The sequence below is a fragment of the Plecotus auritus genome, assembly GCF_963455305.1.
Source record: "Plecotus auritus genome assembly, chromosome: 1".
Classification (NCBI taxonomy): domain Eukaryota; kingdom Metazoa; phylum Chordata; class Mammalia; order Chiroptera; family Vespertilionidae; genus Plecotus; species Plecotus auritus.
The window spans coordinates 46,049,318-46,075,826 of NC_137770.1; the positions used below are offsets into that span (position 1 = coordinate 46,049,318).

The 26,509-nt window shown below is 40.9% G+C and overlaps 1 protein-coding gene and 1 pseudogene across 3 annotated transcripts in view; both read left to right on the forward strand.

The window, feature by feature from the left end:
* The window catches only part of SOS2 (SOS Ras/Rho guanine nucleotide exchange factor 2), a 112,246-nt gene that overhangs the window by 16,243 nt on the left and 69,494 nt on the right, over positions 1-26,509 (forward strand). For both annotated transcript variants that reach the window (XM_080669427.1, XM_080669428.1), the window contains exons 2-4: positions 19,772-19,897; positions 22,760-22,891; positions 23,960-24,124. In XM_080669427.1, coding sequence (XP_080525553.1) covers positions 19,772-19,897; positions 22,760-22,891; positions 23,960-24,124 — 423 coding nt within the window. The remainder of the gene's footprint in view (positions 1-19,771; positions 19,898-22,759; positions 22,892-23,959; positions 24,125-26,509) is intronic.
* On the forward strand, positions 7,393-9,111 carry LOC308250580 (NKAP-like protein; annotated as a pseudogene). The gene has a single exon. The product of its transcript is annotated as an NKAP-like protein (transcript).

The following is a 26,509-nucleotide window of genomic DNA, read 5'->3' on the forward strand; positions in this document are numbered from 1 at the left end:
TGTAACTAAAATACAGGTCTGACTTGTTAATCTACTATTAAAGACTGAAAATTATTTTAATTGCTCTTTTTCTGACTAGTCCTTCAGAAAAAAAATGATAGGTGAGTTTGTTCTAATGTGGTAGTTTTATGTCTACTGTGTCTTAGGGTGCTGAGATAGTAAATACTGGTCAAAGTGCAAAGTATGATTATCTTTTATTGTCATCTTGATGTCCTATTAATATTCGTGGGTGGGATTTTAACATTATATATTTGTTTTTATGATTTTTCATATTTGCAACTACTTTAAGAAGTTTGGCATAAAAAACTTTGTTTTTTTGTTAATCCTCACCCAAGGATGTTTTTCCATTGACTTTTAGGGACAGTAAAAGAGAAAGGGAAAGACAGAGAGAAACTTCGATGTGAGAGAAACACATTGATTGGTTGCCTCCTGCATGAGCCCCAACCAGGGCCTCGGCCAGGGAGGAGCCTGCAACCGAGGTACGTGTCCTTGACCGGAGTCAAACCCGGGACCCTTTGGTCTCCAGACCCATGCTCTAGCCACTGAGCCAAATCAGCTAGCACTGGCATAAAAAACTTTGATGCTCAATGTTGAAGTTCCTTTGCAGGTTATTTACTAAAATCATAATCACAGAAAAAAAATCCTTACCAGTTAGACATATCTTAATTCTCATGCACATTTTCACTGAGGAGGGCCATTGGCTTTTATGGAAGGACTAGAGGCCCGGTGCACGAAATTCGTGCACGGGAAGGGTGTCCCCTTAGCTCGGCCTGCACTCTCTCCAATCTGGGACCCCTCAGGACCTTTGGCTCCTAACCGCTCACCTGCCCGCCAACCTGATTCCCCTAACTGCTCTCCCCTGACAGCCTGTTCACCCTAACTGCTCTCCCCTGCTGGCCTGGTCCCCCTAACTGCTCTCCCCTGCCTGCCTGATCGCCTCTAACCTCCTCTGCCTTGGCCCCGCCAACATGGCTTTGTCGGGAAGGATGTCCGGAAGGACATTCGGAAGGTTGTCCGGAAGATGTTTAGTCTAATTAGCATATTACCCTTTTATTAGTATAGATGCCACCTTGTCCTAAAAATGCAGGTTGTTCCCAGGTTTTCCTATCGTGGAAGGGGAGCCCGCAGTAGCATCCTGGGTTCTGACCAGGGCTTATGTGTTTGTGCTTTATCTCAGCAGACTAGAGGTCCGGTGCATGAAAATTCATGCACTGGAGGGGGTGGTGCCTCAGCCCAGCCTGCCCCCTCTCACAGTCCGGGAGCCCTCAGGGATGGGAGGTGACCTGGCGATCAGGGGAAGGTGACGCCCCCATCACACCTCTGCTGCTGCCACTGCCAGCAGCGCAAGCCTTGGCCAGCCCTGATTACCTGTGCCTTGGGCCAGCCCTGGGTGGCTGGGGGCTGAGGGACTCCGGAGGCAGGTGCGCGGAGCAGCCTGCTGCCCTGGCGGGGCTGAGGGGATGGGGCGCTGCCATCTTGTGGCTGTGGGCACCGCCATATTTGAGGGCGGGGAAGTCAATTAGCATATTCCCTCCTTATTGGCTGTGGGTGCCGCCATCTTTGAGGGTGGGGCAGTCAATTAGCATATTCCTTAATTGGTTGTGGGTGCCGCTATCTTTGTGACGGCATGAGGGTCAATTAGCATATTCCATCTTTATTAGATAGGATGTGATTCCTAGAAGAAAACTCTTGGATGTACCTTGAACATTTCTATTGAATTTGCCAAATCATCCTCCAAAAATGTTGAATCACTTTAAACTCCCACCAGCAACCATGCATGTGCCCTCTGTCCCACTTTGATGCCAATATCATTGATTTCTCCCTAGAAGCTTCCCTCCCGTCAGCCAAGACTGCTTGGTACTTGAGCCAACCTCATTGTTCAGCTGGGGACTTGATTTCCCGAGATAGAATTATGGAAGAGGAAAAATAGTTTTCCTCTACCTTTCTGAGTTCTTAGTGGAGGCCCTTGTAATGAAAGATCACCAAGAGAAAAACAAAAGTTCATTAACATGTGTACCTCGTGTATATGTGGGAGGTCCCAGGGGAAAATGAGTAACTCCCCAAGGTGGCTTAGAATGCTGATTTAAATACCTTCTTCCTAGGGAAAGGGGACAGGAGATGTAGGCCTCTGAGAGGAGAGTAAATGGTTTTTAGGATGAATGGGGGTGGGGGGAAATAGTTTGTAACAAAGTTTGGGTGTGATGTCAACTTCTACTCTCCTGTCCTGTGACAGGAGTCAGTCTTCTCTGCCTGATGACACTTCTCCCATCAAGGGGTCCTATGACCTTTAAGCTCCTTTAGGGGGGTCCGATTTTAGGCAGATCAGGAGACTTCAGTGAAAGCCTCTGCATGCATTTGCTGTTTTTCAAGCATCTGCAGCTCAAGATCATCAATATAACAACACAGCATATGTTGGGGTGGCATGTTCTCTGACCTTCAGAATAAACCCAACAAAAGCTTGTTTCCTCTCTTAGATGATTTGCCACAGTAGCCTTATTCCCTGGAGACGGTATCTGACCAGACCTTCCTGGGAGTGGTCGTAACATACCCTGTGCTCGTAGAAAGGTGTGGGCCACATCACTAAATAAACCAGGGGCAGTTTTCTCATCTTGTGGAAAGGGAGATAAAGTTATGATAGTATATCTCCCTTTCCACGGGTTTCTTACCGGTTTGTGTCTCCACTGCCCCCCCCCCACGCCCTCCAGCAGCCCCAGTGCCTCTGCCTCGGGGCTTCTGGGTGCCAGGCCTGCGGGTTTGTTTCTCCAATCCACCCACCCCCACCCCCAGCCCCAGGTCCGCGATGGCGGGGCTTGGGGCTGCGGGATGCTGGCCTCCCTGTGGGTTTGTGTCTCCGATCCGGCCCCCTGCAGCCCCAGCGCCACGGTGGCGGGGCTTGGGGCTGCTGGGTGCTGGCCTCCCTGCTGGTTTGTGTCTCCTATCCGGCCTCGCAGGCCCAGCGCCACCTGGCCGCTATGGGCTTCGCCATCTTGATTGGATTAATTTGCATACTCACTCCTTTTGGCTGGTAGTGTAGCGGGTACGGTCAATTTGCATGTTTCTCTTTTATTAGATAGGATAGGATGTTATAAGAAATAGTCTTGTGAACGCCACTGCTAACCTTCCAATATAAATTTTTATTTCATATAAAAAAGGAAAGTCTTTTTTATTATGTTGATCTAATAGAAATATATAGTCAGATGTAGTTAAGTTTCCTCTTGTCATGTTAAAGTGCAAGATGTAAGAGGAAATAGTTATTTCGCCAAATCTAGTATTTTGAATTTATAAGAAAACATAAAGCCTGACTTTTTGTATGTTGGTCTTATATGAGTTTCTAACTGCCTTACTTAAACTCTTATCTACACTTCTTTTTAAAAAGTCTTATTGTCTAAAGTTTCATGTGTCCTTCCTCTTTCCTACTTCCTTACTTCAAATCATGTTTCTTTATAAATTAGTCTGTATTTTGTCAAAATTACTTATGCAAATAAAAAGATAACTAGCTCTGTAAGTCTTGTTATGAAAAAAGTACCTCCTCCCTAGTCACAAAATTTTCTGCTTCCTACAGGCAATCACTTCTATTTTTCACAGTGATTTGTTTCAATATTCCATATCACTAAGGGAAAAAAGTACTTATATTGCTACTTCTTTATTTTTCTGTTGTGTGCATTATCTGTTGACTTTCCAGCATGGAAGGTAAAGATTTCATATTCTTTAATACACATACATTTCTTTTTCCAACCACACATATATACTTTCTGCCTTCCCCCTAACCTCATGGTTATATCTTAATTTTATTTGGATCAATATCTGAAGTTTACATTATTATGATTGTAGATGCTATTTTATAATTAAACCACTTTTATTTTTCTATGTAACCTTTTGCTTTTACTAGGGTTAATGCTTGTCTTGTTTATTTGTTCGTATACTTTTCTATATACTTATTAATTCAAGCTCAAACTCTCTATCAGATGTTTAAATATCCTCTTAAGATTTTTAGATCCATCATATACTCTTTATCAATTTCATCTTCTTGAGACATTTTCTCCTTGAGCCTCTGATCTGCTCCAATTTGAACTGATGATCTTCTTTGCCTGTTGTACAACTCTCATAATTTCTCTTCACTCCATCCTGGGTGTTCCTTTGACTTTTCTTCTGTATTGGTTCCTTCGTTTCCCTTACCCAATATTTTTCTCTTTCTTGATTTATACTCTTGTTTTGGTGATACACAAACTATAGAAGCTTGATGAGAAAGGGTAGATGGGAGATAAATTTTTTTACCTTGTTTTGTCTAAGCAAGTCTTCATTTTATAGTTGGTTAGGATCTAGGTTGGAAAGCATTGCCTTCTAGCTTCTAATGTTACTGTTGAAATCTGGAGCTAGCCTAATGACTCACTTTCTCCCTTCACCCTAAACTTGTAGGGTATTCTCTTTGTCTCCAGTGTTTTAACATTTTAATGTAATTCATTGAGCTGGAAACTAGGAGAGCCCTTTTGACTTATTGATAACATCGCCTCTGATTCTCTTAAGTTTTAAGAACCTTATCTATGGTGAAAGGTAATACACAACCAGAAAATGCATAAAACATAAATATACAGTTTGAGGAACACCTATTTAACCATCACCCATGTTAGAAAACAGAACATTGTCAGAACTTTTCTCAATAGAACTCTCCAAAATGTAACCAATTTTATGATAACCACCACCTTGCTCTTATCTGTAGTTTTGCCATCTAACTGTGTATTCCTAAACACTAGTTTTATTTTTGCTCATCTTGAACTTTGTGAATGGAATCCCATTATATTTGTTCTGACTTCTTTCTGCCAACATTATTTTGAAAATATATCCAAAATTGATGTAGCTATAGTTAATCTTTTTTTCATATATATATGTGTATATATATATATATATATATATATGTATATACATACATACATATATATATTCCATTGTCTGAATATGCCACAATTTATCTCTTCTATTCTAGATAGATCTTTGAGTTTCTTTAGGGGTATCCTATATAATAAAGATGTAATATGCAGAATGGTCATTACGCTGTGAAGCGTTAACGACTGCTTAATGACTGGATCACGGATCAGCAGGAGGGTGGGGCAGCGAGCTACAAGCGGGTGGTGGAGAGCTACAGGAGGGGGCATGGCAGCAAGCTATGAGGGCCGGGGCTGGGGGGTGGGGGAAGCTACAGGAGGGCAGGGCAGCGGGTGGAGAGCTACAGGAGGGCGGCAGTGAGCTGCTGGCTACAAGCAGGTGGTGGAGAGCTACAGGAGGGGACAGGGCAGCAAGCTATGAGGGGGGTGGGGGAAGTTACAGGAGGACAGGGCAGTGGGTGGAGAGCTACTGGAGGGTGGCAGTGAGCTACTGGCGAACTACTGGCACACAGATTTGTGCGCAGGGCTACTAGTTACTAATAATGTTATTTAGGAGCCTTCTTATACACTGAGTGGCCAGATTATTATGATCTTTGAATGCATAATAATCTGGCTACTCAGTGTATATCCTATATAATAAAAGGCTAATATGCAAATTGTCCCCTCGGCCAGGAGTTCAACCAGCAGGCAGGCTGGCCAACCACCCATGTCCTCTCCCCCTGGCCAGGCTGGCTGGACCCCACCCATGCACTAATTCATGCACCGGGCCTCTAATATATATGTGTATACACACACACACACACACACACACACATATATGTATATATATGTATACACACACACACACACACACACACACACACACACCGAGTGGCCAGATTATTATGCATTCAGAGATCATAATAATCTGGCTACTCAGTGTATGTGTCTTCTGGTAAATGTGTGCTTATTTCTTTAGAGCAGTGATCAATAGATATATAATACTAGAGGCCCGATGCATGAAGATTCATGCAAGAATGGGCCTTCCTTCCCCTGGCTGCCGACACTGCCTTCACTCTGGCCGAAGCCGCCTTTCCGCCTTCCCACGCTGCCCAAAGGCCCTGAGCGGCTGGGGTGGTGTGGAATGTCCACTCCCCTGCCCCCCCCCCCCCCCCCATAGCTTGCTGCCCTGCTCCCTCCGGTAGCTCTCCACCGCCCGCTTGTAGCTCGCTGCCCCACCCTCCTGCATCACAAGTGTCCCCCCCCTGCCCCGCCGCTCTGTGCCTGCGTATACAAATTAACCCACCATCTTTTTTTGGGTTAATTTGCATATTCCTGATTGGCTGGTGGGTGTTGAGAAGGTACGATCAGTTAGCATGTTACTCTTTTATTAGTGTAGATAAGCCACATATGTAATTAAAATTTTTCTCATAGGCACATTAAAAGAGTTAGAAGAAATAGATGAAATAGGTTTTAATATATTTTATTTAACCCAAAAAACTTCTCATTGAGATACTTGACATTTTTATGCTAAATCTTTGACATCTGATAAGTATTTTATTATTACAGCTCATCTCACTTCAGTGGAGCTAAATCAGGTGCTTAGTAGCCACATGTAATTAGTATTTATTATGTTGGACTGTATAACACTCTTTGTATATATAGATATGTAGATAATGACAAAGTTTTATAAAGTAACTAGAGGCTGTTACATAAAATACCGTTTTATTTTTTATAAATCCAAGTAATTTGTCTGTATAATATTTTTATTTTCCTTCATGGGTATATTAGTTTGATGTCTCACAGAGACAGAATCAATCTCTATCTCTCTCAATTCAAATGTTAATGTAATCCATAAACACCCTCATAGACACACTCATAAACAATGTTTAACCAAATATCTGGGCACCCTGTGGCCTAGAAGTTGACAAATAAAATTAACTATCACAATGGGCAATCAATCATCTATAAATTTGTTTCTTTCTAAATTTTATATTTTTATTTCTTTGTTTTGCTGTACTAGGCTAGCTAGGACTTCAAGTACAATGTAGAATAGAAATGATAACATTATTTTTTCTGATTAAAGGGAAAGCTTTCAGTTTATCACCGACATTAACTATGATGTTTATTGTAACTTTTTTGTAGATATACTCTTACCAAATTAAAGAAATTCATTAAGAGATTTTCTTATGAATAAATGTTGAATTTCTTAGATGCTGTTTCTATATCTATTGAGATGAACATATTATTTTTCACTTTTATTTATTTGTTTAAATATATTTTTATTGATTTCAGAGAGGAAGGGAGAGGGAGAGAGAGATAGAAATGTCTGTAATAGTAATATACTAATTAGACTGGATGTCCTTCCAGATGAAGCTAGCTAGGGCTGCAAGGGAAGCCCAGGTCCCAGGTGCCTGCCTGCGGCCAGAGGGAAGCCCGGGTCCCTGGTGCCAGAGGGAAGCTGGTGCCAGCAGCCGGGGGAAGGAAGGCCTACTCTTGTACGAATTTTGTGCATCGGGCCTCCAGTATACCTGTATATATAATGTACACATATATATATACGTGTGTGTGTGTGTGTGTGTGTGTGTGTGTGTGTGTATAAAATGGAATTTAGTTAGTTGATGTTGTGTTTAGGCTTTTGTTTTTAGGTTCATGAGTGAAAATAATGGCTTATAATTTTCATCTCTGTTTTTGAGTTTTTATATCAAGGCTAGCCTTAAAATAAGTTGGGAAGCCTATCTTGTTCTTTTTTTGTTTTCTGGGAAAGTTTGCTTAAGAAAATTGAAATCATAGGGGGTATTTTTTTTTAATGTTTATTATTGAAAGTATTACATATGTCCCCTTTTTTCCCCCATTGACCTACTCCAGCCCACCCCCCACCCCCATCCCCATTCCCCCAGACCTTCACCATCCTATTGTCTGTGTCCATGGGTTATGCATATATGCATACAAGGTCTTTGGTTGATTATCTCATAGCAGGCATGTTTTCTGACCACAGTGTGATCATTCTAGAATTCAACTTTAAAAAAAGGATAATTTTTAAAAATTCCATATGTGATGGCACCGTTGTCCAGGTCCCGCTATTCTGAGGATGCCCCTGGCCCCTGGAGACAGCGACCTAGCTCATTGAGGAACAGCCCTTCTGCCCTCACTTCCAAGGCTGCAAGGGCCTCAGGCTTCCGTGGGGTTGGTCGGCAGGCTCTCCTTACCCTCATTGCTCTAGGTCTTGAGAATGGACTCTCCCCAACCCCGGGCTCGGCAACTATGTCTTCTCATCCTCTTCCATCTACTGCGATGGATACCACTAGGCAGGTGACCAACTATGGGCAGAAGACTACAAGATGGAGGAGAGCTGTCGGCAGAGAAGGCTGAAAGACAGGGAATGGTTGGGGAGTTGGGAACTTCTGAGGTGTATGTGCTATCTCCAAAGTATCCTCAGCTTAGTTCTGATGAACACACTCCATTTGAAGATGAAGATGAAGAGGTCAAAACTCAGAATACCAACAGTTCAAATTCTAGCTCCGAAGAAAAAAGAAAACCAGTTGTTCAAAAAACAAGAAAAAAAAAAAAGGAAGTCCAAAAGAAAATATAATAAATGTGATAATAGTGACAGTAATTCACACTCTGACACTAATTCTAGCTTACAGGAAAAAAAGAGAAAGTCCAAAAGAAAATATAGCAAATATGATAATAGTGTCAGTAATTCACTCTTGACACTAATTCTAACTCTGATGATGGGGGAAAAAGAAAAGAGAAAGGAGCACAGAGGGAGGAAAAAAGAAAAAGAAGACTAAAAAAACCCCAGTGACTCAAGCTATAAGAATTAATAAGGGGAGTTGCCAAAAAATATCTGGATTGAGCACTCAAAGATTGCAGGTAACCATGGACCTTATAGGTCCAGAAGCTCCTATAATACACATATCTCAAGATGAGAAACTTTTAAACAATGGCCATGCTCTGCTCCCAGGTGAAGGTGCAGCTATGGCTGAGTATGTAAAAGCTGAAAAGTGTATCCCACGAAGAGGTGAAATTGAGCTGACAATTGCTTCATTTGAATGCTCAAGTTATGAGTGGTAGCAGGCATCGAAGAATGGAGGCTATACAACTATGTAAAGAGAACCAGATCTCCAGTGTGGTGAGAAGAGAGCCCTTGTATCCTTTAACCAAGAAGAGGGACAGAAGAAGTAATAACATTCTACCCAGTTTGTGAGAGATGTTGTACAGGAAGACAAAAGGGAAAGATGACAAATAAGGACTTTTGTTTTACAGTAGGACTTTGCACAGCAATTTTTATGACCAAAGTAGTATAAAAAGTCTCTAGGAGTCCAGCCTACATGACTCAGTGGTTGAGTGTCGACCTATGAACCTATGAACCGATTCCAGGTTATGGTCCGATTCCAGGTCAGGGCACATGTCCGGGTTGCAAGCACAATCCCCATTGTGGGATGTGCAGGAGGCAGCCGATCAATGATTCTCTCTTATCATTGATGTTTCCATCTCTCTCTCTCTCTCCCTCTCCCTCTCCCTTCCTCTCTGAAATCAATAAAAATATATATATATTTTTTAAAATAGTCTTTATGATGCTGCTGTACCTACTATGTTAGTAAGTTTTTCAAGAAAAAGCTGCTTCTGAGATCTCTTTAGCAATTTATTTTTAACTTAAAAGGTAATATATGCACTGATTTTTAAAAATATTCAAACACTGCAGAAGAGTCAGTAAAATGTGAGTCTTTCACGAACTTAAGTCCTTGATCCTTCTCCCCAAAGAAATTTTTTTGTTGTTTTCCATATCTGTCCATGAATTTTTTTTGTACATACAAACATATTGTTGCAGAATAAAGGTTGGAGCTATTAAAAAATAAGATAAAAATCCCATATGTGTAAAAAGAAAAGTACTTGTAAATCCTAAAGGTCAAAGAAGAAACCATAGTGGAAATTAGATGCTATTTTGAAATGTGTGGCTACAAAAATATTCCATGTCAAAAATCTATGGGGTTTTTTGTTGTTGTTGTTGTTTACAGAAGTAGTTCTTAGAGGAAATACACATATGGTAAAAAGAAAGGTTGAAAAATAATGACCACGTATCTATCTCAAGAAGTTAGAAAAAGTAACTGAATAAAAAGCATGAACATGAAGCAGATATAATTGAAATATGCTACAAACATAAATAGGAACAACAAAGCCAAAAATTGGTTCTTGAAAAGTTGAATGAAATAAAATTGATAAACCTCCAAGAGACTTATCAAGAAAAAGATTGAACACACAAATATAGGAATGAAAGGAGATGCTACTAAAGATCTTACACACTTAAAAAACACAAGAGGGCATAATGAACAATTTTATGATAAATTTTGAGAATTCAGATGAAGCGATCAACTTCATGCTATTCTTTGTGGGAAGGTTTTTAATTATTGAATGAGTTTTTCAGTAATTAATATAACTACAGGACTATAAATATTTTTTAACTTTTATTTTTTATTGACTTTTTGAGAGAGAAACATCAATGTGAGAGAGAAACATCATTCAGTTGCTTCCCACATACGCCCTGACTGGGGATAGAACCCGTGACCTGATTATGTGCCCTGACCAGGAATTGAACCCACTACCTTTTGGTGTACAGGATCATGCTCCAAACAACTGAGCCGCACCAGCCAGGGCTAAATTTTCCATTACTTTTTATGTCAGTGGCACTTACATCTTCTAATACTGTAGCATAAAAAGTTATAGTGGTACTTCTCTCAATTACTCTTTCAACCAGTATTTACTTGATACCTACTCTATACTAGGCATTATGTTTTACCTTATTATTCTTCATATCCAGTTTGGATTATTTTTAGGACAGGTTACTAAGTTCTAACTTTAAGAAATTTAACAACAGGCCAAGATAGTGGAGTAGGTAAATGGGGGATTCTTATTCTCCTGCAACCACATCAAAATTACAACTAAACTACAGAATAACAATCATGCAGACCACCTGAAATCTAGTTGAACCCAAGTCCTATAACTAAGGATATAAAGAAGAAGCCAGGTGGAGACTGGTAGAGGGACAGAGAAGTGCAACAGGCTGGTCCCTACCTATGTGTGGTGGTTAAAAATCGGGAGGGATATCTCTGCTTTAGAGGTCCCCCCTGAGGAGCAAAGGGTCCCAGCCACACACCAGGCTCCCCACCCAGCTGGAAGAGAAATCCCCATAACTTGGCTGTGAAACCAGCGAGGGCTGTGGCTGAGATGAAGGGCTGTTGGAATCCCAGATGTTCCTCTTAGGACTTACTTGAACTCACTCTAAGCTCCAGCTCTGGTATAGCAGTTCAAAAGGTACCAGGGACATATAGAGAGGAACCGAATTGTCTGGCTTTGGGGTGAGAGTTGAAGGGGCAGCTTTCTCTCAGACAGAAGTGCTGGTAGAGGCCATTGTTTCTTTGCTGAGCCTAACCCCACAAAGCTGGCAGGCGGGTGTTATAGCTGAGTCTCCATCAACTTGGCTAACACTGATCACCCAGGTCTGGTGATTCCCTGAGACCCCACCCCACCCAACATTCAGGCACACCTAAGCCACTTCCAGTGGCTTTTCTTTCTTTCTTTTTTTTTTTTTTTAATTAAATTAAATTAAATTAAATTAAAAAATTTTTTTAGGAATTACTTTTTTTATTTTTATTATTTTTATTTTTTTTAATTTAATAAATCTTTATTGTTCAGATTATTACAATTGTTTCTCCTTTTTCCCCCCATAGCTCCCCTCCACCTAGTTCCCACCCCATCCTTTGCCCTTACCTCCTCCCACACTATCCTCATCCATAGGTGTACGATTTTTGTCCAGTCTCTTCCTGCACCCCCCATACCCCTTTGCCCCTGAGAATTATCAGTCCACTCCCTTTCTATGCCCCTGATTCTATTATATTCACCAGTTTATTCTGTTCCTCAGATTTTTAATTCTCTTGATTTTTAGGTTCACTTGTTGATATGTATTTGTTGTTCATAATTTTTCTCTTTACTTTTTTCTTCTTCCTCTTCTTAAAGAATACCTTTCAGCATTTCATATAATACTGGTCTGGTGGTGATGAACTCCTTTAGCTTTTTCTTATCTGTGAAGCTCTTTATCTGCCCTTCAATTCTGAATGATAGCTTTGCTGGGTAGAGTAGTCTTGTTGTAGGTTCTTGCTATTCATCACTTTGAATATTTCTTGCTACTCCCGTCTGGCCTGCATAGTTTCTGTTGAGAAATCAGCTGACAATCGTATGGGTGCTCCCTTGTAGGTAATTAACTGTTTTTCTCTTGCTGCTTTTAATATTCTCTCTTTGTCTTTTGCTCTTGGCATTTTAATTATGATGTGTCTTGGTATGGTCCTCTTTGGATTCCTTTTGTTTGGGGTTCTGTGCGCTTCCTGGACTTGTAAGTCTATTTCTTTCACCAGGTCGGGGAAGTTTTCTGTCATTATTTCTTCCAATAGGTTTTCAGTATCTTGCTCTCTCTCTTCTTCTGGCACCCCCATAATTCTGATGTTGGTACACTTGAAGTTGTCCCAGAGGCTTCTTACACTATCTTCAACTTTTTGGATTCTTTTTTCTTTTTTTTTTGCTTTTCCGGTTGAGTGTTTTTTGCTTCTTTGTATTTCAAATCTTTGACTTGATTCTTGCGTTCCTCTAGTCTGCTGTTGGGTCTCTGTATAATATTTTTTATTTCAGTCAGTGTATGTTTAATTTCTAGTTGGTCCTTTTTTCATATCTTCGAGGGTCTCGTTACATTTATCGGCCTTTTCTAGGATAATCTTGAAGAGCCTTATAACCGTGGTTTTGAATTCTATATCCAGTTGTTTGTTTTCCTCCATTTCTTTCGTTTGTGATCTGTTTCTTAGTCTCCCCATTTTTCACTGCTTCCCTGAGTTGGTAGAGTAGCTTTGTGTGCTAGGTTTCCTATATGGCCCAGTGGGTCTGCCTCCCCAGTTAACCTGAGGTGGACACTCTTGGTGCACCCCTTTGTGGACTGTGTGTACAGCCTTGTTGTAGTTAAGTCTTGATTGTTGTTGGTATCACTGGGAGGAATTGACCTGCAGGCCAGTTGGTTGTGAGGATCAGCTGTGTCTACACAGGGAGATTTTCGGTGCTGGAGACAGCCTTATAGGATTAGCCTTGCCAGATTGCAAAAGCCTCTGTGCTCAGCTTGGAAGGGGTGGAGTCTCATGGCGGGGTAGACAGTCTTGGCTTCCCATCAACCCTGCCCTTGCGCACGAGTCTCCAGACCTCTGCCTTCCGCGGTTCCCGAGTTTCTGCCTTACAGTCCAGATTTCCCCCGTAAGACCGTGGGTCCCCAGGGGCTCGCCCGGAACTGTGGTTCAGTGCAGTCGGAACTGGGGTTCAGTGCCAATCAGGAGCTTCCCACTCCCTTCCGCTAGGGATAGCCTGTGGTAACCTCCGCAGTCAGTCTTTGTGCACACTCGCGCCTCCAGACCCCTGCCGCCACGGCTCCCCTGAGTCTCCGAGTCTCCGTGTGCCTTTCTCTCTACCTGACAGTCCAAACTCCCCCTGTGTGAGCCTGGGTCCACAGGGTTTCTCCCGGAACAGAGGTTCAGTGCAGTCGGAACTGGGGTTCAGTGCAGTCGGGGGCTTCTTTCCCCCTCCCGCCAGAGAAAGCCAGCCAGGCACTCCGCCGTCCTTCCTCTCTGTGCACGCGTGTCTCCGTACCTCAGCTCTTTGCTGCTCCTTCTCCATGAGATTTCCTCTTTCCTTCTAGTTGTAGAATTTCCACTCATCCAGCTTTCCTGTGGTTCTGGATGGTGTCCATTCTATCTTTTAGTTGTAGTTTTGAAATTGTTGTGCAGGGCAGCAGTTTAGGTGCTTACCTATGCCGCCATCTTGGTTTCTCCCCACTTCCAGTGGCTTTTCCACACAAACGGCTTGTGTTGGCTCATACGTTGGACTTTCCTAAAATCTCTCAAAGGTTCCACAAACCTCAAAAAAGCAGCATCTGACCTTGGCATGTCCATACCTCTTGTTAAGTGGCCCTATGCCTGGTAATAACAGCAGCCAGTCTCATTTCATAGCTTGGCTTCTCCTGGGCACCTCCAAGCCCAGCACAAGTAGGAGTCATTTGCAGATTGCTTTATAGTGCTAGGTGGCCCTAGGCAGGGCACAGGCAGTGGCTGATCTTGGCTTATACATCCCAGGAGGACCCAGAGCCAACACACTGGATGGACAGCTTCAGATCACATCAGAGCACTCCTCAGCCACTTCCACGAGGGACATCCTCAAAGGGTGAACTCATTGCTGAAGTGTATCTTGCTCCACAGGGTGGGCACTGCATAGTAGCTCCTTTGCTGTAGTCACGGCCAGGCCTTGCAGCCAGTTGGCCTGGGGGTAAATCCCTGTCATTGATGTGCCAACAGCAATCAAGGCTACTACAACAGTAGGGTGCATACTACAGTTCCCCAGCTTGGGTGACCGGGGAGGCAGCACCACTGCGTCCTACAGGACACGTACTACATAAGGCTACTCTAGCAAGACTGGGAGATGTAGCAGCTCTACCTAATACATAGAAACAAACACAGGGTAGCGGCCAAAATGAGGAGACAAAGAAACATGTCCCAAATGAAAGAACAGAACAAAACTCCAGGAAAAGAACTAAATAGAGACAAGCAAAATATAATAGACTAGAGGCCCAGTGAACGAAATTTGTGCATGGGGGCGGGGGGCGGTGTCCCTCAGCCCAGCCTGCACCCTCTCCAATCTGGGACCCCTCGAGGGATGTCCGACTGCCCATTAAGTCCCTCTCACAATCCAAGAATGCTGGCTCCCAACTGCTCGCCTTCCTGCCTTCCTGATTGCCCCTAACCGCTTCTGCCTGCCAGCCTGATCACCCCCCACTCCCCTGCCAGCCTGATTGATGCCTAATTGCTCCCCTGCAGGCCTGGTCACCCCTAACTGCCCTCCCCTGCAGGCCTGGGTCCCCCCAACTGCTCTCCCCTGCAGGCCTGGGTCCCCCCCAACTGCCCTTCCCTGCAGGCCCGGTCACCCCCAACTTCCCTCCTCTTCCAGCCTGGTTACCCCTAACTGCCCTCCCCTGCAGTCTTGATCGCCCCCAACTGCCCTCCCTTGCAGGCATGGTCCCTCCCAACTGCCCTCCCCTGCTGGCCTGATCGCCCACAACTGCCCTCCCTTGCAGGCCTGGTCCCTTCCAACTGCCCTCCCCTGCTGGCCATCTTGTGGTGGCCATCTTGTGTCCACAGGGGGGCAGGATCTTTGACCGCATGGGGGCAGCCATCTTGTGTGTTGGAGTGATGGTCAATCTGCATATTACTCTTTTATTAGATAGGATAGAGGCCTGGTGCGTGGGTGGGGACCAGGTGCTTTGCCCTGAAGGGTGTCCTGGATCAGGGTGGGGGTTCCCTTAGGGTGTGGGGCGGCCTGGGCAAGGGGCCTGTGGTGGTTTGCAGGCCGGCCACGCCCCCTGGCGACCCAAGTGGAGGCCCTGTGATGTGGGATTTATTTATCTTCTACAATTGAAACTTTTTAGCCTGGAGCGGAGCCAAGCCTTCTGCTCGCTCCGTGGAGGCAGCCATTTTTTGGGGGCTTTATTTATCTTCTATAATTGAAAATTTGTAGCCTGGAGTGGAGGCCTGGGCCCACCAGGGTGTGCGGAAAGCTTGGCTTCCTCCATTGCCAGGGAAACCCAAGCCTCCCTCCTGCTCTCTGTGGCCACATCCATCTTGGTTTGGTTTATTTGCATATTTGCTCCTGATTGGCTGGTGGGCGTGGCTTGTGGGTGTAGCAGAGGTGTGGTCAATTTGCATATTACTCTTTTATTAGATAGGATGTAGAGTTCAAAACACTGTTATTACTAGTATACGCACCCCTATGTTCATAGAAGCACAATTTACAATAGCTAAGATTTGGAAACAGCCAGAGGTGCCCATCAGCAGATGAGTGGGTTAAAAAACTGTGGTACATCTAAACAATGGAATACTATGCCACTATAAAAAAAGAAGGAACTTTTACCATTTGCAACAGCATGGATGGAACTGGAGAGCATTATGCTAAGTGAAATAAGCCAGTCGGAGAAAGATAAATATCACATGATCTCCTATGTGGGATATAATGATCAACATAATTTGATGAACAAGAATAGATCCAGAGACAAATGGTAAAGGAGGGTGGAGTAGAGAGCAACCAAAGGACTTGTATGCATGCATATTAGCATAACCAATGAACACAGACACTGGGGCAGTGGGGGCTTGCCCAGGGTGGGAATGGCTGGTGGGGGGTCAATTGGGGGAAAAGGAGACATATGTAAAACTTTAGACAATAAAATAAATAAACACTGTTATAAGGATGCTCAATAAACTTAGGGGAAGAGTAGCCCTGGCTGGTTTGCTTAGTGGTTAGAGCATTGGCCCATGGTCCAAAGGGTCTTGGGTTTGATTCCCAGTCAAGGGTATGTGCCTGGGTGTGATCAGGAAGCAACCAATTAACGTGTCTCTCTCACATAGATGTTTCTCTCCCCCTCCTTCCTTCCCTCCACTCTCTCTAAAAAGAAAAAATCAGTGGAAAATATATCCTCAGGTGAGGATTTAAAAAAAAAAATACTTAGGGGAAGTGTAGATGAATATAGTGAGAACTTTAGCAAAAAGATAAAGATGAAGAAAACACCCCATCAGAACAAAGAAAGAAAAAATAATTTAAAAAATGAGAATAGCTTAAAGAGCCTCTGGGACAACTTCAAGCATACCAACATTTGCATCATGCGGGTGCTAGAAGGAGAAGACAGAGAGCAAGGAATTGAAAATGTATTTGAAAAAATAAATAATGCCTGGGGGTGGTGTTGGGTGGAGGGGGTCAATGGGGGAGAAGGGGAACATCTGTAATACTTTCAACAATAAAGATAAATTTTTTAAAAAGTGACTGAAAACTTCCCTAACTGTAACTATTTTCTCTCTTTTCCGCGTCCAGCGCGGCTAGAGAGCGGGTCCAATTCCTGAGTAGAGGCGGCTGGGGATTGAGAAATAAAAGAAAGAGACAAGACACGAAATGGAAGGAAAAAGCTGGGACTGGGTGGGACCGCTGTCCTCTTCTGAGGGAGAAACAGTGGCCAGAGCCGATACAGCGTGTTTATTTTATAGCCCAAATACCAGGAAGTTTCACCAAAAGGTTAAGACAAAGGAGATTATTTACATTCTTGAGTAGGCCCGAGCATTCCCAGTGGTAGACTAGATTTACATATCAAGACCCACTCCCTGACACCTGGGCAAAGATAAGAGTCAGTGCTGAGAACACATCTGCCTTTTTGGTAAGATGTATAACCGAGATGTGGCTTTGCCTGTTGCCTTGGGTTTAGCTGACAGTTATTAAGGAAGAATGCCCATGTGCCTTCCCAGGCGCTCTCTACACCTAACCTGGTAAAGGATATGGGCATATAAATCTAGGAAGCATAGAGAGTTCCAAACAAGATGACTCCAAAGTGGACCCAGAGAAAAACAGTTACTTACAAGGGGTGACAGCCCATAAGACTGTCAGCTGATTTCTCAACAGAAATTTTGCAGGCTAGACGTGATTGGCATGATATAAGGACTTACAACCAATATTACTCTACCCAGCAAAGCTGTCATGAATAATAATTGGCAATAATTACTTTAAATGTAAGTGGATTAAATTCTCCAATTAGACATAGGGTGGCTGAATGGATAGCAAAACAAGACCTTTACATATGCTGCTTATGAGAGATTCACTTCAGATAAAAACACACAGACTGAATGAAAAGGGATGTAAAAAGATATTTTATGGAAATGAAAAAACAAAAAAGCTTGGGTAGCAATATTTATACCAGACAAAGAAGATTTTAAAACAAAGAGATAACAAAGGACCCAGCAATTCCAGTTCTTGGTATTTACCTGAAGAAACCCAAAACACTAAATTGAAAAGACGTATTCATGTATAAGTTCATTGCAGCATTATGTACAACTAGAGACCTGGTACACGAAATTCATGCACTTGGGGGGTTCCTCAACCCAGCCTGCGCCCTCTCCCAGTCCGGGAGCCCTTGGGGGATGTCTGACCGATGCAGAGGCAGGAGAGGCTCCTGCCACTGCTGCTGTGCTCACCAACCATGAGCCCCAGTGTCTGGTTGAGCAGAGCTCCCCCTGTGGGAGCACACTGACCACCAGGGGGCAGCTCCTGTGTTGAGCATGTGCCCCCTGGTGGTCAATGCATGTCATAGCGACCAGTCGTTCCACCTTTGGGTCGATTTGCATATTAGCCTTTCATTATATAGGATAGGATAGCCAAGATTTGGAAGCAATCTAAGTGTCCCTCAATAAATGAATGGGTAAAGAAGTAGTTCATCTATACAATGAAATATGACTCAGCCATAAAAAAAAAATGAATGAAATTTTGTCATTTGCAACATGGATGGCCCTAGAGGGTATTGTGCTGAGTGAAATAAGTCAGACAGAGAAAGACAAATGCCATATGACTTCATTTATATGTGGAATCTAAAGAGCAAAATAAATGAATAAGCAAAACAGAAACAGACTCATAGATACAGAGAACATTTTGACAGCTGCCAGATGGCAGGGTGGTTGGGGGGATGGGAGAAAACGATGAAGGGATTAAGAAGTACAAATTGGTAGTTATAGAATAGTCAGGATATAAAATATAGCATAGGGAATTATAGTCACCAATATTGTAATGACTATGTATGGTGTCAGATGAGTACTAGGTTTATCAGGGTGATCACTTTATCTATATATTTAAAAGCCTAAGCGACTGGCCAACCAGCCAACCGGCTGATAGCAGTGACGCACACTGACCACCAGGGGGTAGACACTCAACACATGAGTGGAAACCACAGACATGGAAACATGGAATAGACTGATGAATCTCAGAGGGATGAGGGGAGGGAAGAGGGCAGGAAGAGATTAACCAAAGCTCTTGTATGCATACTAGAGGTCCAGTGCACGGATCCCTCGGCTAGGGGTACCTCAGCTTGGCCTGTGCCCTCTCGCTATCTGGAACTCCTCAGGGGATGTTGGAGAGCCGGTTTCGGCCCAATCCCCACAGGCCAGGCCAAGGGACCCCATCAGTGCACAAATCTGTGCACCGGGCTTCTAGTAAGTTATATAAATGTCTAATTACAGGATTATATACCTGAAACTAATATAATACTATATGTCAATTGAAAAATAAAAAATTATTAGAGGACACACAAAAAAATTTAACGAAAAAGGCTCAGCCCAACTATCTGGTGACAATAAGGAAGGAGTGTAAAAGAAAGTGCACTAACATTTTAGAGCAGCTCTATAATTTGTAAAGTATTATGATTATTTAGAGAGACCTGTGTTGCTGGGATTTCTGACCTAGTATTCAGGGACTTTTAGTAGATATATTAACTTCAGAATACCTGTGATTCCTCTGAAGTTATATAGAATATTTTATGTGTATATAATTTTTTGGTGGTAGGGAGGAGAAGGGTCAATAGATTGTCATAGGATCTCAAAAAGTTTAAGAACCACTGCTCTGTGGATTAAGAAAAGTTTACAAAGATCAACAAATACAGGTATTTGTGTGTGTGTGTTTCATGTCTGTATATGAGTAACTATACTAGTATATTGTATACTAGAGGCCCAATGCATGAAACTTCATGCAAGAGTAGGCCTTCTTTCCTCTTGCTGCCGGCACCGGCTTCCTTCTGGCACCCAGGACCAGGGCTTTGCTCCAGCCGCCGCTGTCAGGCATCCGGGACCCAGGCTGCTTCCCTCTGGCTGCCGCCGCCAGGCACCTGGGACCCGGGCTTCGCTCCAGCCCTGGCTTTGTCCGGAATGACGCCCAGAAGGACGTTTGGTCTAATTAGCATATTACCCTTTTATGACTTTTATTCAATAAATATTCTTTTGCCTGTATATTAACTGAGAACTTTGTTTTTAAAGGTTCAGGAGCAAGTACACCCCAATCTCTCAGCTAATGAAGAATCTCTCTATTATATTGAAGAGCTGATTTTTCAGCTGCTTAATAAATTATGCATGGCCCAACCAAGGACTGTTCAAGATGTGGAGGTAAAAAACTATTTTGTTATTTAAAAAACTTACTGAGCCACTGTACAAATAAATTTTTGAATCCAAATATATTTTGTTCTAAATTGTGGAAACTAATGCCATTATGTGGGTTAGATGGTCAGTTCATTTTTGGCAAATATATCAAGGCAATTCAATGGGGAAAGGAAAAATTTTCAGCCAAAAAAAAGTGCTAAACAACTGTATTCATTTGTGGGGCAAAAAAACCTTGAAACTTAATTTCACACAAAAGTTAATTCATGATGGATCATGATCTTAAACATAAAAGCTGAAACAATAAAGTTTCTAGAAGAAACTGCAGGAGAGTATCTTCATAACCTGAGGTTAAGCAAGTATTTTTTATAGAGGACTCAAGTACAATGAGTATTAAAGAATAAAATTAATGAGGATAAAAAGGAGTCACAGTCTAGGAGAAAATGTTTTCTAGTATGTATTCCTTGCAAAGAATTTGTATCCAGAATATGTTAAGAACTTCTACAAATAAAAAGACATTTTACTTTTACTCCAAATGGGCAAAAGTCTTGAACAGATTTCATAAAAGAAGATCTACTAATGGCCACTAAACATGTGAAAAGGTGCACAAGCTCACAAGTCATCAGGGAAATAGAAATGAAAACCACAATGAGATGCCATTTCACAACCACTGAAAGGCATAAAATTAAAGACTGATAACATCAAGTGTTGATGAGATGTAGAGCAAAGAGAACTATTTACAATGGTGGGAGTGAAAAATTGTATCACCACCTTTGGAAAATTGTTGGCAGTTGCTTATAAAGCTAAATATATATTTAGCCTATGACCCAGCAATTTTAATCCTAGGTATTTAACCCTAGATAAATGAAAATATATGTTTACAAAAAGACTTAGACATGGATGTCCAAACGGTTTTATTCATAATAGCCAAAATTTGGAAACAATTCAAATTTCTATCAACATGAAAATAGGTAAACAAATTGTGGCAGATTTATAAAATCGAATACTACTCAGTAATAAAATAAAAGAACAAACTATTGATATATGCAGTAACATAGCTACAATTCACAGGCATAACAGAGAGCCAGACCCCAGAGAATACATATTATAATGATACCATTTAGATGAAGTTCAGAAACAGTTAAAATGAATGATGATAGAAATCAGGATCGTGGGTGGCTGCCTTTGAGGGGTGGAGATCGAGATGATAGAAATGTTGTGTATCTTGATTAGGAAAGCATTTTTCAAAACTCTTTGAATTGTACACTTCAGATCAGAACATTTTACTTCATATAAATATTGTCATTCTATTAAAGGAATAATATATTGCCCTGGCTGGTGTGGCCCAGTTGGTTGGAGCATCATCCCGTACACCAAAAGGTCGAGTGCTCGATTCCCAGTCAGGGCACATAACTAGGTTGCCAGTTAGAACCCCAGGTTGAGTATGTGTGAGAGGCAGCCAGTTGATGTTGCTCTGCTCTGCTCTCCCTGCCTTCCTCTCTCTAGAATCAATAAACATATTCTTTGGTGAGGATTAAAATAAATAAGTCTTCATCCATCACTGTTCCCCAATACCCTCTTCTCCTCCAAACCCCCTCCTCCCCCCTGGCAGTCACCACTGTTATCCATGGTCCATGAGTTTTTTCTCTTTTTTGCTCAATCCCTCCACCCCTGCAGCCAGCCACCCCTCCCTGCCAGCTGTCAGCCTGCCCTCTATAAGTCTGTCTTTTGCATTATACTGTTTATATCACCTTTCTTTTGAGTATCTATATATCTATATATATAAAAGCCTAAGCGACTGTTTCGACCGGTCGACCAAACGACCTGTCAACCAGTCGCTTTGATGATGCACTGACCACCAGGGGCCAGACACTTAATGCAGGAGCTGCCCCCTGGTGGTCAGTACACTCCTACAGCCAACCTCCCGCGGCCTGCCAACCTCCCGTAGTCCCTCCCTCTGCTGGCTGGCGGCGATCAGCCCCAATCGGCCCAATTACCAGCCAGGCCGAGGGACCCCACCCATGTACTAATTCGTTCACCAGGCCTCTAGTTGTTTCTATAATAAGGCAGCAGCTTCCAGTATGAAGGAAAATATTTCTTTGGAGTAATCGAGCTATTAAGAGATTCAGGGACTCTGGGCATTAAAGCATTTGTTTCCCTAATCTCTGCTGTAAGAATTGCTCATTAAATAAATATAATAAAAGCATACTTTTCAATAGCTAAATATGCTAAAAGCTTAATATAATATAAAAAATTAGAAATTCTCCAAAATTATTGAGTTATCATTACTTCTCATTATTCATACCAATCACTGGTTCAAATTAAGGTTAGATGAACTATAATAGTAACCTAAAAGGCTTGGATTTTTTTTTGCTAAGAGATGCATTTCCTTAAGTCATTCTCTAAGTTCCGCCACCCACTTGATCCTCCAAGAGGTATTTGATCTCTCTTCTTTTTAAAATTCTTTATATCTGAAGCTTTAAGGTTAGCAAAAGGAGAGTGAGTGTTTAATAATTATTAATAATGAGTGAATTTTTGCTAGGAAACCTTACTGTGCAATCACTGATAGAGTATTTTATGCTAGCTTTAATCTCTTAATATTATTTCTTTTTCTTTTCTATTCAGTTCCATTTTAATTATGCTTACACTTAAAGCTTTCTATTTAAATTTCACCTTTTTATTTACCCATGGGGATTATTTGGAAAAATCTTAATAGTCCTGTTGATTTAAAAAAAATCTTTTTTTTACTTATTACAAGAATAAAAACATTATGTTACTTTACCTACTACCATTAAGAATGGTAATAAAGTTGTATGAATTTTCTACTTGTGAGCACTTCTGTTAATAATAGTACTGCTGTCATCTAAATAGGAACGAGTTCAAAAGACCTTTCCTCATCCAATTGATAAATGGGCTATTGCTGATGCACAATCTGCCATAGAGAAACGAAAACGAAGAAATCCCCTCTTACTGCCTGTGGACAAAATCCATCCTTCACTGAAGGTAATAAAAAAATTAAAACATTGGGGAAGTTCTTCGTAATAAAAATATTTATATGTTATTGCGATGTACATATATACACACACATACAGTAAATAGCATGGTTTATGTTATTGTATATGTGTGCACTTGCATGTGTATATATTTGTATTTACATGTACATATTTCTTAATACGTGTACAAAATAAAAATAAGTATACTTGGATAAAAATCAGATTGTGTTTCAAATAATATTAAAAGTTAGTGATAAGCAATAATGCATCTTTGTGGCATAATATGATGACTACTACCTTGACTTATTTTCAACCTTTTCTTAAGAAGATGCATAATGTCAAAAACTGTGAGTTCAAAACTGTTTTTAAATTAATCTGTATTTATCACAGATATTTTTATATACATTGGAAAGTAGACTAGGGAATATTATTTAATCTATAGGAAATACTTGGTGTACAATGGATTTGAATACCCCTTGGTAGCATTCTAAGACCCTCCCTTCTGTATATGTATATGTATGTGTATGTGTATATGTATATGTATATGTATATGTATATGTATATGTATATGTATGTATATACATATATATGTCCTCTCCTCAATAGAAACCATTGATATTTGGGGATATTGGTTAAAGCAAGGTCCTTGATGATAGCAGATACTTGTCAAATGGGTTTTGGGTAATGTATTAAGAAGTTTTCGGTGAAGTCCAGCTGAAGATTTCTATATTAAAATGAACTGTCTCTTTTAGTTTGATACTAAAGGCAAATTTGTTAGATTAGATGTCTCTCTCTCTCTCTTTTTCGGTGCCCTTGACCAGGAATTGAACCTGAGACCCTTCAGTGCGCGGGCCAACGCTCTTACACTGAGCCAAACTGGCCAGGGCAGATGTCTCTTTCTTAAAAAAGCCCCTGGTACTGGGACCAGTAATTCATTTTGTATCTTATGGTATCTGTAAGTTTAGACTTTGGGTTTATAGAGAGTCCTTTATAAGTGATAATGTTAAGTGAAATTTTTAAGTGTTTGGTACTTGATAGTGTCATTTTTTAGAATAAAATTGTTTATTTTTTTCCACAGGAAGTTTTAGGGTACAAAGTGGACTACCATGTGTCCTTATATATTGTGGCTGTACTAGAGTATATCTCAGCTGATATTTTGAAATTGGCTGGTAATTATGTTTTTAATATTCGACATTATGAAATATCTCAGCAGGACATTAAAGTGTCAATGTGTGCAGATAAGGTAAGTGTTGGAAGGAATTTAAATTAAACTTGAATAATAGAGACTATATATTACTTCTACCTCCCACTTTTTTTATTATTATATTAGTAATTTTTATAACTCCTGGTTTTGGAAGGCAGAAAAATGCTGGCTTTACAGACTAACCAAGATATTTCCAGATTTTTCACCATATGACAAGATAGGAATCTCTCTTTCCTCCAACAAGAATCTTTTATCTATAGGAAAAAAAACATGCAGAACCTCAAACTAGTTTAAGAAAGGTAGTGTGCGTTTTATAGTTTTATTTATTTATTTATTTTGAGTTTTATATTTTTAGGAACAAATAGTGTACAGAGTATTCAGATATTTTTAGGCATAAGTAATTTTGAAAAACATAATTTGTTTTTATAGAATAGTTTAGTGGGGCACAGGTAGAGAGAAAAAGACTTTGCAATGCCAAACTTACTTCCTTTTGATAATTTGTTATACTTCTTCCTTCCTGGCTGTAAGCTACTGAGGAAAGAAATTGAGTCTTTATTTTTTCTTTCTCCTCCTTTTCTTCCCTTTCTACTTTTCTTTCTTTTTTTCTTATCATTTAAATCAATATTTTTGGGTACCTGTCATGGACCAGTCACTGTTCTGAGCATTGAAGATACAGCACTGAAAAAATCATCAAACCCTGTGTTAAAAGGAATTTATTTCAATGGGAAAAAAAAATATTATAAACAAATAATTGCAGCACAATGTAATTAAAGTTATTAAATGAATAAATTAAAGGTACAGGGGAGACCAGGAACACTTCACAAAGAGGCTGCCTAAACTAGACCTCTAAGGGTGAATGATCCCCAGGACCTGGCATATGCCGGTGGTTCTCTACTTTGTACATCAAAATTACCAGAAAGCTTTTAAAGAATACTGATGCATCTTACCTGCAAATATTCTCATTTACTTGGCCTGGGTTGGGCCTCCAAGCCTCAGTATTTTCAAATTTTTTGAAAGTATCCCAAGTGAGTCTGATGACCAATTATGATTGAGAGCCACTATACTATACCATAGTCTCAAAAATGATTTTTTATTTAAATTTCATAGTAGAAATTCTTTCTTATTTCTATTTTTACTTTGAAAATTATGATTGCATGGCTTTTTAAAACTTTGTTTTTGTTTTTAATCTCAGACTTTTAGTAAAATTGCCTGTTCCCTGAACCACTTGAGAGTAAGTTTCCAATATAGTTTAGTGTCCTACAAACAAAAACGTAAGCACAGTTTAAATTTATTCATTTATTTTAATGTGGACTCCTGGATTCTTATTTTACTCAATGGGCCCTAATCCATTACTTCATTAAATTGTCCCAGATTTGGCCATTGGGGCTTCAAGTTGGCTTCTTTGTCCCTATCATTCTTTGAACACTCTCTTTTGACATAAGATGTTCTAGGTTCAACTTGTTCTTTACCTACTGCTCAAGCCTGGAATTGGTTGTTTCCTAAAATAGCCTGGTTCTGTTTTGTGACCTATGGTATTTAGAAACCAAGATCTGGATGCTAGATGAGCTTATTGCTATTTGAGTGTCATTGTTCTGGTCTCTTAGAAATTTCAATATAGGAGTTTACATAGGAAAGAAGGAAGATTGCTACTAGAGGACTGAAGCCAGTGGAAAAGATTCTGAAAGGGGAACCAAGGGGGAGTAGGAAAAGCTATACAGAGAAAATTATATGCGAGCTAAGTGATTAAAATGGCTATGTGTTTGTCAGATAAATAAATGTGATAGTTGTAAGGAAGGTAAGAGAAGACATTCTAGACTGAGGAGAATACAAGGAACTGACCAGATTTATGAGATGTTTCTGAATTACAGTTAACAGGATTTGGGGACAGATTTAATATAGAAGTTGGAGAAGTGGTAAGTCTAAGGTAATGACAAGTTTCCTAGTTATGATGACCAAGTAGATAATGTTGCTATTAGTGATGCTGAGGTGGAATACACCTATATAGGTTTGGTCAGAAAGGGTGATAACTAGCAAGTCTTACATAACACTTATCTAGAGTCCAGAGAGATGCTGAAGTTAGAGATAAACATTTAAGGAGTCATTATCATCTACATAGTCATTGGTAATCATCTAAGAAGATGAGTTCACATAGAAGAAAGTATAGCAGATGCAACTGACCACATTTAAGAAATATTTCTGAGTTAGAGTCAACAAGATCAGGAGGGCAGTGTTTATTTTGTTCATTGCTATATTTTACCAATTTCTAGCACAGTGGCTGGTGATTAGTCAATCAGAAGTTTAAGAATGAATGAATGAATGAATGATTATCTCATAGCGTGTTGTCAGAATTTTCTCTCATCTCTTTGAAGTTGTTTTATGTTTTGGAGTTTCCTTTTTGAGATTATGCCTTTTTTTTTCCTGAAC